We start from the raw sequence: 15,322 nt of genomic DNA on the forward strand, positions 1-15,322 counted from the left end.
TATTAAAAAATAAAATAGATTAAGAAAACAGGCAACAGGCCCTTGGCACTGAAAAGCTAGCACCAGAACCAGTGAGCTGTTGGGTGCATTTCTGGCTTTGGGGGATGAAACTATGGAGTAGTCAATCACCAGAGCCTCAGAGACACAACTGATCCTAGTGAGCACGTTAAAACAGTTTCCACTTGTGTTATTACAAACAATGGTGGCTGCAAGGCACACTGCTTGTGAAAAACAGGTTAGCAAACGTGAACAAACTTTACTGGTCTTTGGGATGTTGTAGAGATGTTGTAGAATTAATTGTAGAGGTGCTGTAGAGGTAAATCCCCCAAACAGTCTGCAAAAGGATTTCCACATAGGGTTCAATAAGAGAGGGCAGTTGTTTTTACAACAAAGCCTTATTGTTGTAGTCTAAGATACCTCTACTGGTCACTGCATCTCTCTTCTGCATCTCTGCTTCTCTTCCTACTTTTTGTTTTATCCATTTGGATTAAAAAGCTCAAACATTATCTAACACAGACTGGGAAAGCCTACACAAAACCCAGATAAAAGATCTGAAAGATGACAGCTGGGGACAAATCTTGCATGAAGCGTTGTGTAAAAGCTTGGATTGGGTCCAAACATTGTTACTACATCACACATCAAGGCAAGCTCTTTTTAAGATGGAGGTTAAAGGATGGGGTCAGGCCACTTCATGGTTGCAGTTTCCCTGTCACGGCACAGCCCTGAGGTGGGACAGAGCAGGAAGAGAAATGACCTTATGCTTGCCCCTTGATGGTGGAGTGCCTGCTGTGGTGCCAGTGGAACCAGTGGGCAGAGTCGCAGGGGCTCCTACCTGTCCAGTCGCAGCCTAGCACCTCCAGGCGCATTCCTATTCCTGCTGGGGACCACCTCTCTGGGTGCACTCGGATGTACTGAGCAGGAACAGGGTCAAACCTCCGGACTTCAGGGATATCATAGTGGATGTTGCCTTCAAAAAGCTAAAGAGAAAGAGAGAGAGATAAACAGGCAAGTTATGCGTGCATCCCACATGCTCTCCACCAGACCTGGTAACCTGGATCTGGCAGGATACAGCCACAGTTTAGCTGTCCAACTCTGGGCCATCAAGTCCAGCTAAGAAGAAACTGAGCTGCTTCTCCTCAGTTTCAAAAGAACCAGACAGGCTGTTTCTAAGAAACTTGCACAATCTCTCTTGGTCTCTGCTTTATATCCAGGGGTGAGATTCTGGTCCAGACCCCCCAAGGGAAGCTTGGGGAATGTCCACTAACTTCACATATAAATAAGATCAGATTTGTCCTTTGGCAAACAAATAAGCTACTGCATGTTCTAGGATAGTGTAAATGCTCAGTTTTTCTCACAGTCCAAGTAGTGCTGCTTTACAGATTATATACATGAACTCAAGTCTCTGGGGAATAAACAGAGGGCTATAGATAGCATCAGACTTTCTAAGATTCATTTGTAGGATCAGAAAAAAATATAACCTATGCAAATTTTCAGAAGCAGATGAGTGTGTATGAAAACAGAACAGGCAGTAGCAGATAATCTATTTATTCCTCAAACCCCCTGCCACTCTCATACTGCTGAGCAGGAAGAGTATGGGAAGCTCCAATGACCTGGGGGAAGTACAGGGAATTTCAGAGTCACACTGTTGTGGCACAAGAGACTTCAGATATAGCAAACTTCTCTTTGAGAAGCTGTGATTCATCTTCCTCTTCCAGAGGGTGTAAGTCACAAGTTTGTGTCAAATGTCATCAAATCCATCACCTTGTGGGCTCTGACCTGCAGAAGCTGGGAGGACCAGAAGGTGATGTCCATATCCCCAGGCCTAGTCGACAATAAGATATGAAGGGAAATTGCCATCCATGGGGCAAGGTGAAACCTACAGCCCCCACTACAGTTTAGGAGCAGGACCAGGGGACACATCTTGGGATTTCACAGTGACAACCCAAACTCCCAAGGTCTCTGTGATGAGAGAAAGCAAATTTTCCAAGACCTCATCAGGAAGACTGAAGATAGCCAGCAACACATCTCTCTTTGTGGCTGCTTCGGGCAGTGCCTACCTTGGGTTGCATTGTTTTGGGATCCTGGATGAACTCCCAGTCCTTTCCATTCATGCTGTAAGCCACCTTAAATTTCTTCACAAAGGAGCGGGACTCAGTGGTGGTCACACTGTCCCCGCCACGAGCTCCCTGGATAATGACACCTTTTATATTCTTCGGGATGCCAAGGTCCACCTGCAGCCACTCCTCCCCAGGCTGGGCTTGGGGGATGCGGGGAAACCAGCCCGAGCGGCTGCTCACCAGGCGGGCCATGCTGGGAGACCAGTCGTAGCCTCTGATGGAAGAGGCTGAGATCTGCGAGTCAGGGATGAGGCCAGAAAGCATTCCCAGCAAGTTGGAGCAGGGCGCATCTGCAGGGAAGGAAAGGCTGTGAACAGATGGGGTGGCTGAAGGGAGTCCTCATGCTTTCCCCCACAGGTTTAAGCAGTGGGCACTAAACTACCATCAGCACTGGGTGCTTCTCTATTGCCTCCAGGGACTGTCCTCCCAGGCACAATCCTCGGTATGGATGCCTCTGTAGCATCACTGTTCCCACTGGAAGCAGCCATGACAGCTGCAGGGGACAGCACCCCAGGACAGGCGGTCAGAGGGACAGAGAGGAGAGGTGAGACCAAAAGGAGGAGGGGACCCTCACCGGTGATACGGCAGCCATACAACTCCAGCCGCAGGGCGATGCCGTTGTGCCAGCTCTGCGGACGGATTCGCACAAAGCGTGTGAGCACTGGGCTGTGGATCTTGTTGAGAACCACCTCTGTAGCATCCTCATTGGCCTGAAATGTCTGCAAGGAAGAGACACAAATGCTGTTATGTTCTTTCCAGGCAGAAAGAAATGACCAGATCAACAGCTGAAATTATCCGAGCAAAGAAAAGAGAGAAGAGGCTTTCTGAGCGGGGCCAGCCTGGAGCACCCAAGAACAGTCAGGGAGAGCTGAGCCACTAGCAGGACAGCATGGTGGATGGTGGATTCACTCATCAGGCAGGGGACCCAGGACCTCTGCCTCTCATGAGACACCATAGCACCCTGGACTACCAGGTCACAGCTGCTTTTGAACACAACCCCAAATCTAGAGCCACTCCAATGCAAAAGACCGTATGCCCCTGGATGCTGTGCGACACCTTGCCTCCCCTCTGCAAGTAAATGGGCTAATGTCCCGACGTGTCCTCTCACCAAGCTCTGCTGTGCAAGCAGTGGTAGGAGCAGGGAGGATGTCACCTCTGCCTGGGGCAACAAGCTGCTGTCCCAGCCAGCTCCTCACCCCTGTCTCTCCTGTGTACACGCAGCCTGCTGCACAGAGACAGCTTTTTGGAAGAGTTTATGATCCAGCATGATATGAAAGGACTGCTGCCTTACCAGATGGCCACAATCAATGACTACCAGATGGATGTTAGATCCAGCTCTCCCGCCCATTATTTTAACAGGCTGGACAAGGACTGGATACTTGTGTTTCTGCTTGAGGCTGCAGAGACATAGTAGGGAATGAAAAGGGAGGAAAAGGAAATACCAAATCTGAGGGTAATTTTCAGTCATTTTTCTGCTCATGGCAAAAAGCACCAAAGCTCACAGATCGAGACTAAGCGCATTACCCACTTTCCCTCTCAGGACAGTCTGTCCACAGGTTCTCAGGACAGGGCTAGGGCATTCTCTGCTCTCAGCTAGGAGCAGCATCTGCACTAAGCTGTTGGCTTGGCTTTTCTGCAGGCTCCTACCCTGCATATGCTGTGCTAAGCACAGCAGCTTCCACTAAGTTTATCTTAGAGCAAAGCCGGGAAGTGTAATCTCTGGCACCAATCTCCTTCTGTTGGAGGCTAGCGTGAAACAATTCAACTGCAGATCCCTGCAATCCAGGACAGAATAAGGGATGAGCCTGTATCCTGGCCTTTTGCCTTGAAAAGCAGTTAAAAAGTGTTTTATAAACCTCCCATCACTCTAGACCTGCAGACAGCACATGTTACTGCTCTTCTCCCAGGATCCGGCAAGCCAGGGCATGCAGAGGGTGTTTGCACAGGGACAGTGGCTGTTAGCAGCAGCACAACCAGCTCTGGGCTGCCGCTGCACATCTCTGTCCAGCCCAGGATGCTGGCAGGGAGCAGCCACCACACAGAGGGCCTTGGTTGCAAATCTGGCTGGTAATTGGGATTTAGAGTCGATGTGAACTTGAGCAGAAATGCTAATCTGGAGAATATATATCATGCTGCTACTGTTTAGCAACACAGCATGGTTTATGTGTTTTTAATATCCTATTTTATCCTGTTTGACCTCACTTCCCATCGTTTTCCTTGCTCAGAAGCCACCAAATACCCTTCTTTCCAGCAGGAGGGCTGTAAGCAGAGTGGCTACTGTGAAGCACTCTCCAGGCACACGTGTGTGTATGTATGTATCTTGTAACTCTGGGAGAACACACACACAGAGGCTGAAAGGATACATTTCCACACCACAGCAAAGCCTCCAGCTTTGTGTCAACACAGAAACTGACACACAACACCTTACCTCTGAACCTAACACCCGAGAACAGGAAATGTTTATCTCAGCTGGTGCAACTATTTTAGTACGAAGGGCAGCATTTCAGGTCAGCCCAAAGGTCCCTCTGTCCCAGAGGGCTGCTCCTGATGTTGGCTCTGGGCATCTGCTGGGGCCACCAAGCCCGGCGAAGCCTTTCTCCTGGCAATCTCTCTTTCCTTCCCAGAACTGGCAATTTGAAGACTCCACGAGCCAAAGGTTGCATATGGACCAGCATGTTTAACAGTCACTGACAAAGTTTGCTGCTCTTTTTGGATTTACTTATTCCCAGTTTTGTTCTTTTTTAGCTCACTTCACACATAAGAGTATCAGAGGCCGGAATCCAAATTTACACCAGCGTAATTTGTTGACGACTTTTGCAAAGTCAAGCTTGACAGAAAGCAGAAGCAGGACTGTGCCCAAAAACTTTATCCATGCATTGCTGAAAGCATCTTTTACACTACCTTAGTCCCAACCACTGCTTCCAAGGACAGCAACCTCAATTCTGCTTCGGATTTGGGGATTAATTTCCCCAGACTAGATCACATTCAACAAGCTACAGAACTCTGAGCGAAACTTTGACACTCCAGACTGCCAGTTTATGAAGTCAGAAACAGCACCTGACTTCCAGCTCTAACATCAGCTGCACTGGCAGGATCTGCCCCAGTAAATCCTGCTTCTGAATAGCCCTACATAATCCTAGTCAGTCGTTGCTTCACACCCTCTTCAGCATAATAGAAAGAGGCTATTTTCAGAGGACAGGTACTTAGTGCTATTAGAGAAGTGGGGTCCTTCTGTGTGCTTAGATTTCATCCTTTCCAAAGCATCATGAGCCTGCAGGTCTCCTGATGCTGCTGACCAGGGCCTGTCCCTGAGTGTATGATTTCTCTGCACTGAAAATGCTGACCCCAGAGCCTGCACAATGTGGAAAGAGTCCCATTGACTTGAACAGGCTCTACATCCTGCCTCAAATTAGCACTCAAGGAATAGGAAGAACTAGCAGGAAAATGTGTGAAATTGGGAGCGCCAAGAAAGCAAAGATTTCTTCCCCCTTACCAAAATAGAACATTGCTATTCCTCCCATCCTATCTGTTTCCCGTCCCACTCAGCACATATTTTGAGCCAAGACTTTGAATGGTGTAAATCAACATATCACCATCGAGTAGAAGAACTCACAGTAATTTACACCATCAGGGGGAAAAAAAAATATCTGGCTGTAACGCAGGGAGTCAGATCCTCAGCAGAGAGCACACGTGCGCAGGCGCCGGAGGGCGATGGAGCCAGGAGACGAATGGGAAAACCATTAACTAATTAAAAGCACCTTCCAAGAAGCAATCAAGGGAACTAATTTTCACTGCTGCATCGGAAAGCTGCCCATCCCCTCCCAATATACTTTATGTTTACTTCCGTTTCAGTGCAGTCGGCAGGTCTACATGTAAAATTAAATTGATAATCGATAAGAGCTGACCTGCTTAATTAATTCGCTGCAGAAAGCAAGTGGTGGGAGATATGCCTAGGCTAGAGGAGGACTGGGCAAGCTTTCCATGTGCACGCACATGCAAGCTCCACAGCAACACTTAAAAGTTGTATTTCTGACACACTGGAACTGCCATGAGGTGCTGGGGGTGCTTCTGAAGCTGTGTTACAGTGGGTATGGGAACTGTGCCAACAGCAGTTTGGAGTGAAGGACAAGGAAACAAAAAGTGCCATTAAGTCAGGGAGGGGACAGGAGGTAACCTCTCTCCTGCTTTATTTATTGTGCATCTTGGACACTGTGCAATTTCTTGGGGAGCTATAGAAAGTGGCTGAAAGAGGTAGAGGAGAAGGCCAAGGATGGCAGCAGCTCTGCTTTTGTCTGTATGTATGTGTCTCTCCGGACCCACTAGATTTACTGCAGGATTATGTTACTCCCGTGGAGACAGAGCCCTGGAACAGAGCATGCTAACAGGATTAGGGCTTCAGGATTTAGACAGAGAAGCATGAAGGAGAAAAGTAGGGGAGATTATTTTCTTTGTCAGATAGGAGAGGCATAAAATGGGGCATGTTTGATGGTGGGAGGATTCTGGCTCAAGCAGAGGGTGTATAGTTCTGGATTTATTAAATCCAGAAACAAGGAAGTAAAATAAAAATGATACTCTGCATAGCCATCAGGGCAAGAACAGTGTGCTGGGCTGGGCTTGCTAGCACTGTGTCTCTGAGAGGCTCCACTCAGATCCAGGAGTCACCAGGGACAGGAGGAGTGGCACTCTGTTGGCCTGCAAAGGAGATATCAGGCCCAGAAGTACAAAGCTGCAGCCTTGCTAGGAAAGCCAGGACTGTAATTCTCCCCTGGTACTGCACCAAAGATGAATGTGCAGGGCCGCCTTTCCCAAAGCCTGATGTCTTTTGTCCTGCCTGCAAATGCAGCAGAAGTAGGCTGGGACCTGGGGATGTTTCTGGACAAATACTCTGCACCGTGATGTCTCTGTGCAAAGGCACTTATGGCCTTCTGGCAAGCTCTTCCTGAGTTTTTCAGATAAAGAAGCCACAGGACTGAAAGCTTTTCTCTCTCTCCCTAGGTGAGTGAATACAGAAGACCTCATTAGGAACTGAAAGGACAGAGGAATGCTTCTAAGGAAATGCACAAGCATCTCCAAAGAGCCAGAACCAAATATCTCTGACATACCCAGTTCCACAAACAGCTGAGATATTTAGCTCTTTGCAGTAATTCAAACTGCTTTTTTGGGTGGAGGCAAGATGCCACCCAAAAAGGTTAGCTCATAGCAAACACAGAGTCACCAAAGCAGGAAAGGGAAAACACACATTAGCTGGATCTTGCTGCCATTTCTTATCCATTGACTTCTACTGGTTCTCAAAAGCATACATTTCAGTTGCATCCTCCTATTTCACACACAGCACAATGGAGGCAGTAAGGGCATTCATCACAGTCCCAACCCACCCTAAATGCTGAAATCCATCCCAACCCCCAGCCAGACGATCCCCACGAGCTGATCTCTGTGATTACTGTGACCACATGGGAGCTGGAACCCGAGACCTTACAAAGAAGGATGTAGATCAGAATGGATGAGTACTTTGTTTTCTGATAAAATCCTCATAGCTGAATTTATCTGAAGAGAATGGCCCATAACAAAAGGTTGGATCCTGCCAGGTGCTCTTTTCCTTCCTCAGACATTTGCAAAATGCTAGATTAGATCTTAATGTGCACACCAGTGTCTGGAAGATAACCTCTGGGGCTGCTGACCTGGGATGACACAGAAGAGGATGCAACAGGGAGGACAAGAGCCAGAACAGCCTTTATGGGGCAGAGGCTGTTTGGTCCTGTCCCGTCTGAACATGCTGGAAGATAGTAAGGGGTGAATGTGGCACAACATGAAGCAGTAGCTGTTCTCCTCTTTGTCTCTTTGGGGGACACAAAGGAAGACAGATCTGCACCTTTGATTATGCCACTGGTTTAGCCTCTGACCCTGGTCCCATGTCCCAGGCAAGGATGGAGCATCACCCTCTGGACAGAGAGATGGCCAAAGTGTCCTAGGCTGGGCTTTGTGGGGAGTAGACTGCTAGGCAGAGGGAAGGTCTAGCAGGAATGGGGTAGGAATGGGAAGCTGTGAGTGTGGGGCTCCTCTCCTCCTGTCTGTAGACCTGCTGCTGCCTTCCCGCCTCAGAAGTGCAGCAGTGCTTAGCACGGAAACAGTCCAGCCAGCCTTGTCTGCTATGAGCATATATTAATCTCGTTTTCCTCTGCTTCATCCTGCCTTTCCTGTTTCCCTTGCTATGAGTGCCAGGGCTCTGGGTCTCAAAGGTGAGCCGTCACGTTTTGCAGGGAAACACCCTGGCCCCACTCTCCTCTGAAACACTGGATGGAAGGGAAGTGTAGGGCAAAAGAGAGGAAGTCAGAGCTCCTCAGACTCTGTAGAGAGCATCATGCCCTCCCCAGCCCTCCTGCACTCACTGGTTTTTTTTTTAGCTCCCTGAAAAAGATGTGTTAGCTGACCCACCTATAACATGGCAGGACTTTGCTTTTGGCCCACGCAACCAACAGAAACTGAGAGCAGTGTTTGGTACACCCCATATGTTTAAGCGTTCATGTGCATATATATATATATGTGTGTGTGTGTGTGCGTATATATATATGTAATATGTACGTGTATATATATATATGTGTGTGTGTATCTGTATGTATATAGAGGAATAGAGTCCCTGTCTGTACACCACCTCCCCTCCCTCCCCACTCCTCATGGCACCAAATCAAGCTGCGGCAGACTTGACAAATCTATTTGGCATGGTTCACTCCACCATTGCAGCCTCAACCCTGTGGAGCACCGCACTGACGCACGGAGGAATCTGCACCTTGAATATAGACATCTGGGAGCTTGCCTAACGTAGGAGCAGCAGGGATTAATGTGAATGGGGAATGGAGGGTCAGAACCCCCCAGCACCAAGCCTGTGAGCAAGGGGCTTTGCCTTGGCCCCGCTGTGGCTCAGCAGCTGGTGGCCAGTCATTTGGCAGGGAGGAAAAGCAGTCAGCCGGATGCAAGGGGTAGGCGAACCACCAAAAAACAATTACTTATCCTCCAGCCTTGGGAAGTGTCTGCTAAATTGAAACCAGAACATGAGAATGAAGTGAGATTGGAATAAAGGAGTAAAAAATTAGAGGTTTTATTTTAACTCTTTTCAATGGAGAACAGAGAAAAGCTAGTAGGATTTAAGGACCAAGTCCTGAAATGCTGGCAATTCGTGTGGCTATAAGACTGCCTCAGGTTGAGAGTAGCTGGGCTTTAGGGTCTTGCTGGAGTTACATAGACTGGCCCATCAGCACTGAAACGAGCTATGCTGTCCTGCTCCATCCTGGTTGAGGGATTCAGGGTTTGCATACTGCAAGAATGCAACATTTACTCTCCTCTGACAAACCATTCTCTGTGCCAGATTTCCACCCCAGTTAGGTTCCAAAAGGTAAATTTATCACCAGTAGTTATTTGAAGCACTGAACCATGTATTCAGCCTATCTCTTTGCCCAGTGCATTGCAAATCTCCCACCTGCCTCAGCTTCTAGAAACAGTTCCACCAAGATCTCAAACTCACATGTTTCCACAGGGTGCCCTGGGTGAGGAGGTATAGCTCTGGTTCACAGAAAGACCTGCTGTGGTCAGTGGGTACTGGGACAGCACAGACCCTTGACATGTGCTGGTGCACATGGTCACCATGTCAGGGTTATAACATGAGCTCTGCCATGACCTGCAGCCCCAGAGCCAGCGCACTCGAAGGTCTGAAGGAGCCTGGCTGCTCCTATGGGGTGATGGGCCACCCTGTGCCTCCATTTCTCTTCCTCTAAATAGGACTAACACCACCTCAATGGCATGCAAGGAACTTAAATGCTGCAAATATTGGCGATATTGAGAGCCTGCTAGGGGCCTCTACATAAAGAGGACTCATTCTGGGAAGGAGAGTAAATTTGAACCGTGAGACACACTTGTGGGGAAGCTGAAATCACATGGCCCGGAAAGGAAGGAAATGTCTGGATGAATCCTGGACAAGGCAGGCTACTGCATTTCATGCCAGCAGTGCCTGTGACAGCAAATGGAGGGGACACTTAATTTAGCAGAAGTGCTGAGCAAGCTGAAATTGCTAGGACGTGCATATGGAGGGAGGTATGTACAGGGGCCCCAGACACTGAGTTCCCATAGACAAACAATGGCACATCAATGAGGAAGACTTGAGCTGCAAGTGGTGGTGAGAACCACATTAAAGAGGCATTTCTGAGATGCCTTTAACCAGAGGACAACCACATGACAAAGAAAGGTGATAGAACAGGACCAGTCTGACTCCATGGCTGCCTTAACCTCCCTCCCATTTGGACCACCTTGAGCTTGCCTTCCCTGGCTGCACAAGCAGTACCCACAAGATTTGGAAGGGCTGAACACCCATACTGACACTCCCTCCCCCTTGCTCCCATCTGTGTGCCTCCCAGAAACACTGTGAGAGCATGCAAGAGTTCCCAGGGCTCAATGTACACTTGCTGACGGTGTCTGCTAGTGCAGATCCCATGGCTCTGGCAGCCCAAATTGCTCCTCATTATTTATTGTTCATTTTGCTCTCTGGGATGGTGTGATCCTCTCTTAGGATTTCTGCCCTTTCATTTCCAGGCTTCAGTAACTTCTGAACTACAGTTTCATGTGGTTTTGTGATTGTTAACCCAGCATGCAGACGGGGCAATGGCCATAAAAGCTCATTGAATCTTGTATGGCAAAACACAGGCTGTGAAAGCATTTTCTCTTTCATTTACAGTCAGAGAACATACTCTCACTACCACGAAAGATGCAATAGCAGCCAGGTTTTCTAAGAAATAGTGTTTCCTCATTGCTGTGCAGGGGAGAAAAAACTATTTCTGCTCAGAGCATCAGCAGTCTTTGAGAAAAGGGTACCTTACAGATTAAACCCTCGAGGTCTGTAAATCTCTCTGCTCTCTTCCCTCTCATCAGCTACAGGACTCACCAAGCTGCATGCAAAAGAGACAAAAAGGTCTTTACCTTGTGGTTTTTCCCATGTCGGTACATCATCCAGTCCTCCCCATTGGTGCTGACCTCCAGCTTGTAGGTACGGACATAGTAGCCATTCTGGGTTTCTCTGGAGATGGCACCCTGTGTGGCAATGGCTGTGAGTACAGTCAGGAAGTGGAGGTCCACCTGTCCAGGGGAAAAAGGGACAATAGAGAGAGCAGTGATCAGCTGAGAGCTCAGGCTGGATAGTTAGCTCCTTCTCTGTCTCTGAAAAATGTGTGAATCCACTCTGCCTCATCCCACCTGTGGGTCCACATTTAAACAGGCACAAGCTCCCCGGGCTGACTTCAGCAGATTAGGACCATGGGACTAAAGTAATCAAGGATTTTGATTCCTGTCTATGTCAGACCATTACAAAGACCACTTTCTGCCTCAGACCAAGTAACAGGGTTTGCACAGAAGCTCATGTCCATTAAAGCAGGACAGAGGATGACTTTTTCCATGTAAAATAAAAGCATGATGTCCAATTAGCAAGTGCTGCTGTTTTCCCTGGCTGTGGTTTTTTTTTTACAGCATGGGTTGAGAAAGGTCAGCAGAGCTGGCTTGGTAATACTGCCATGAATGAAGAATGAGATGTCTGCTAGAGGCAGTGACATTCACTGTCTCCCGTTCCTACTGCCCTTTAGCAAGCAGTGTCTCACAGCAATGTGAGACAGCTGGAAGCCCTGTGTGGACAGAGGCTGTGGCTCTAACCAGCTCTCAGGGAAAGCCTTTGCTTTGTCAGCCTTCTGCGTGACATTAGCCCTCTCATGCTCCCCACATCACTGATAAGTGTTACTCTAGTTGTTTTTCCACATGGCCCTTGAGGACTTTGGTGCTCAGGTCAGTGGCAGAGTCAGTGGCCCTTGTAAGTGGCAGAGGTCCCTCAGTCTCTGTCAGTATGTTGGAAAGCCCATTAGAGTATTGCACAGGAAGGAGGTGGTGGGAGAGGGACGGGGGCATGCTAATGGAAGAGCCAGCTTGTTGCATTTCACAGAGACACTGCAGCTCCCTGCTGCTTGCTCTCCGTAAGTCACAGAGGCAATAAGAAAATTCAACAAGCCTTATGTCACGGGTCAGTTCAACAGCATGACACTCCATTTGGTGGAGGGAAGTGGCAAGGCTGCATACCTGGAGATACTCTTTGTTGCTGTCTACATTGGGAGTCCAGCCGTTGTCATCACTGTTGAGTCGGCTCTGTTGAGGAGTCCATCGCCCATCTGAGTAGGTGGAGGAGGCACTGATCTGCATGTTGGAGATCTTGCCAGACTCCATCCCTAGAGGTATGTTGCACTGGAAGTCTGGAGTTGAAACATACACACAGAAATCAGCTTACATTCTCTATACTTTGTTCCCAAGAGGAACTATCCTCCCCAGCTAACCCCAAGCAAAGCTGTCTGCCTGGAAAGATGAACAGATCCACACCATCTTGCAGGTTGTCTGTGTTCACAAATAGCACTGAAAAGCTATAAATGGGACAGCTTTATGTTTGCTTGGCTCTCTGAACACTAGTACAGTCCAGATCTTTCTCTCCTGCACCTCTGCACAGTTTTAACATAATGCTGTCCCTCCCCTTCCTCCATTTCCACCAAGATGTCCCAAAGTTCCCTATCTTCTGCAAGGCTGGAGGTGAAATCTAATCACTGACAAGGCAAAGAGTATGGGCAGTCAGGATGGAAAGGTGCTTGTTGCTGTGCTGCTGGCCTGGAACAGGCAGATGCAAAGGTTTTGTGTGCAGGTGAGAGTATGGACGCACATGTGTACGTATTTCTGTACATGTTCCTGAGCTGTATGTGGTATCAGGCCCACAGGAATTAAAACCAGCTAAGAACAAGAAAGATTCTAGTATGTCTTCGTTTGGGGCTTCCCCACTTCTAAGGCTTTAAAAGTCACAATTAGCTCAATCTCATCGCATATCTCATACATTTTCTGGCATCTGTCGTGTAAAAACAATACCAAAGAAAACACTGATAGGAAATGCTGCATGGGCCCAAGTGTGCTGCTGCTGGAAACCAAACTGCCTGTGTTTTTCTTGTGCCCCAGTCAACCCCAGATGGAAATGATGGGTCAAGTTAAGATCTTAGTGGTATTATTATAGCTTCCTTTTACACCAGCATAAATCAAAACAGGCCTGGCCCTTTAACTGCTCTTGTGCTTGATTTCTCAAGCTTTATGCATCATTAACATTTTATTTCCCAATCCTTTTAACGAATAGAATAGAAAGAGGATTAAAGAACAGATCAACTGAGTGTGGAAATAAGTAATGGTGAAGAGCTCATGCTTGTCTGTAACTCTCATAGCCTCAGCAGAACATCCCTAATTCAATCACGGAGCAAGAGCCTGTAACCCAGTTGCCCTAGCACTGCACAGCCCTTACTCTACTCTGCTCTCCATCACTGGCTTTCAGTACTGGGTCAAGGACTCTCTCTCTTTCTCTGGGACTAAGTGGCATCCTGAAGGCTTCTTCTGTTGGATTATGGGTTCATTGTGAACAGAGGTCAAAACCTGTAGCTCTGATGTAAAAGTACCATGGGACAACAAACTGAATCTTTCGCCTCCTGCAAGCATTATCAAAAAGAGCACTACCAAAAAAGACAAAGTGCTCTTCATTCTCAGAACACACAGCTTACTCCCTCACTTCACATCAATTCACCTCCCTTAATAAATGACCTAAAACAAATTTGGGGTTGAAATTCTTAAAGCTTTAAGCACTTTTTAATTAGACAATGCAATTTATAGTTTAATGACACGAAGATTTTCAAAACCAGAGAGAGTATTTTCCCCATGCTTGAATGAATCTGCTGGTACCCACTGGGCTGAAGTCTTCTCCTAAATCCTTTGGACTGAGCACATATACGGATGACTGTCCCAGCAGGTACTGAGCATTCATGAGTACTTGAAAAGTCTAAGAAAGGTCAGAAAGTGCGATTATTGCTGAAATCTCACTTCTGTGAGAAACAGAACACACCTAGATGTCTGCATTGCTGGTGGGGAAACGGCCCCTGGACACGCTCCTGCCTGCATCACTCTTCCATATGTCAAGTGAAAGGCCTGGGAAAAACAGGTGGCACAACTAAGTCATATGTGTGACACAACTAAGTTATATGCACATCTTTCCAACTTACTTTCTGGGACTTCCTGATGGATCAAGTAGTACTGGGCTGAGAAACCATCTTTAGCCACTGCCAAGTCTGTGTGGAAGGTGAGTGAGAGGACGCCGGTGGTTGAGCGGATGTCTGAGGGCATCTTGGTGCCACAGTACCTGCCTATCAAGGGGCCAACTGCAAGAGAAAGAGCAGTAAAGGTAACATCTGCTTTTCCAACAGCCTTACAGGTTACCAGCAGCTGGGCTACAGTCAGCAGGGGAGCCTTAGCAACACCAATTGGGGTAAAGCAAAGGCTTTGGGAACAGGTTATTTTTTACATCCACTGGCCTGCTGCCATGAGTACACTATGCAGAAATATGCACTATGGCAGGGGTTGCTCTGCAGATGCCGGGGAATGCTCCAAACTGCTCTGTTTGTCAGTGTTGGGACAGGGTAGGGAGGTCCTCTAGCACTGCATGAACCCACTGCTCTTCCTTGGAGGAGGTTCTTGGACTGTGACTCACGGGGCTTTTTAAATCAGTGCTTACAACACAGAAGTAGTTTGGGGTTAAAAGCACAGCTTCCTGCAACAGCATCATTCCCACAGCTGGCCACAGAGCCCTCTGATGGCAGACTACATGCTGCAGCCATGTCTGAGGTTAGACACTGTAAGTGTTCAGACACAGACTGCGCAGTTCTGTAGCTTTGTAAGACATCAGGAGAGGCTGAAGACAGCAGTGTAGCACCCCACGGCTTACCTTGAGGGATGCCATCCCAGATGTCCAGCCAGTCGTACTTGCAGTCTCCTTCCCCTGCCTGCAGCGGGTCGTGCTCAAGGTCAAAGAGCAGGAAGTGGAGGAGGATTTCTGTCTTTGGCTTGGCTATGATGGAGAAGACGCAGTCCAGGTTATGTGGATACTTGTCAGGGAAACCTGGGGACTCGATGGTGCCATTGGAGCCTGTGAAGTTTCTGGAGCAGTCCTCAGAGCCTGCAGTGGCAGGAAAAAAGCCCACATTCTTAGCAACAACGCAGCTTAATGCCAACAGCTTGATACTGGAAATCCCATTTTGAGCTTAGAGAGGTTGTGCATTCACTTCTGGAAATGTCCTGTAACCCACTGGCTCTGTGAACTGGGTGATTTTCAAAGC

The 15,322-nt window shown here is 48.0% G+C and overlaps 1 protein-coding gene across 6 annotated transcripts in view; it reads right to left on the reverse strand.

Moving 5' to 3' along the window:
- The window catches only part of NRP2 (neuropilin 2), a 94,340-nt gene that overhangs the window by 42,316 nt on the left and 36,702 nt on the right, over window positions 1-15,322 (reverse strand). For all 6 annotated transcript variants that reach the window (XM_064161283.1, XM_064161266.1, XM_064161275.1 and 3 more), the window contains exons 4-10: window positions 14,932-15,162; window positions 14,213-14,368; window positions 12,219-12,388; window positions 11,079-11,234; window positions 2,692-2,836; window positions 2,058-2,407; window positions 833-977 (exon numbers count right to left, since the gene is read on the reverse strand). In XM_064161283.1, the coding sequence (XP_064017353.1) occupies window positions 833-977; window positions 2,058-2,407; window positions 2,692-2,836; window positions 11,079-11,234; window positions 12,219-12,388; window positions 14,213-14,368; window positions 14,932-15,162 (1,353 nt within the window). The remainder of the gene's footprint in view (window positions 1-832; window positions 978-2,057; window positions 2,408-2,691; window positions 2,837-11,078; window positions 11,235-12,218; window positions 12,389-14,212; window positions 14,369-14,931; window positions 15,163-15,322) is intronic.

The sequence above is a fragment of the Pogoniulus pusillus genome, chromosome 2, assembly GCF_015220805.1.
Source record: "Pogoniulus pusillus isolate bPogPus1 chromosome 2, bPogPus1.pri, whole genome shotgun sequence".
NCBI classification, from domain to species: domain Eukaryota; kingdom Metazoa; phylum Chordata; class Aves; order Piciformes; family Lybiidae; genus Pogoniulus; species Pogoniulus pusillus.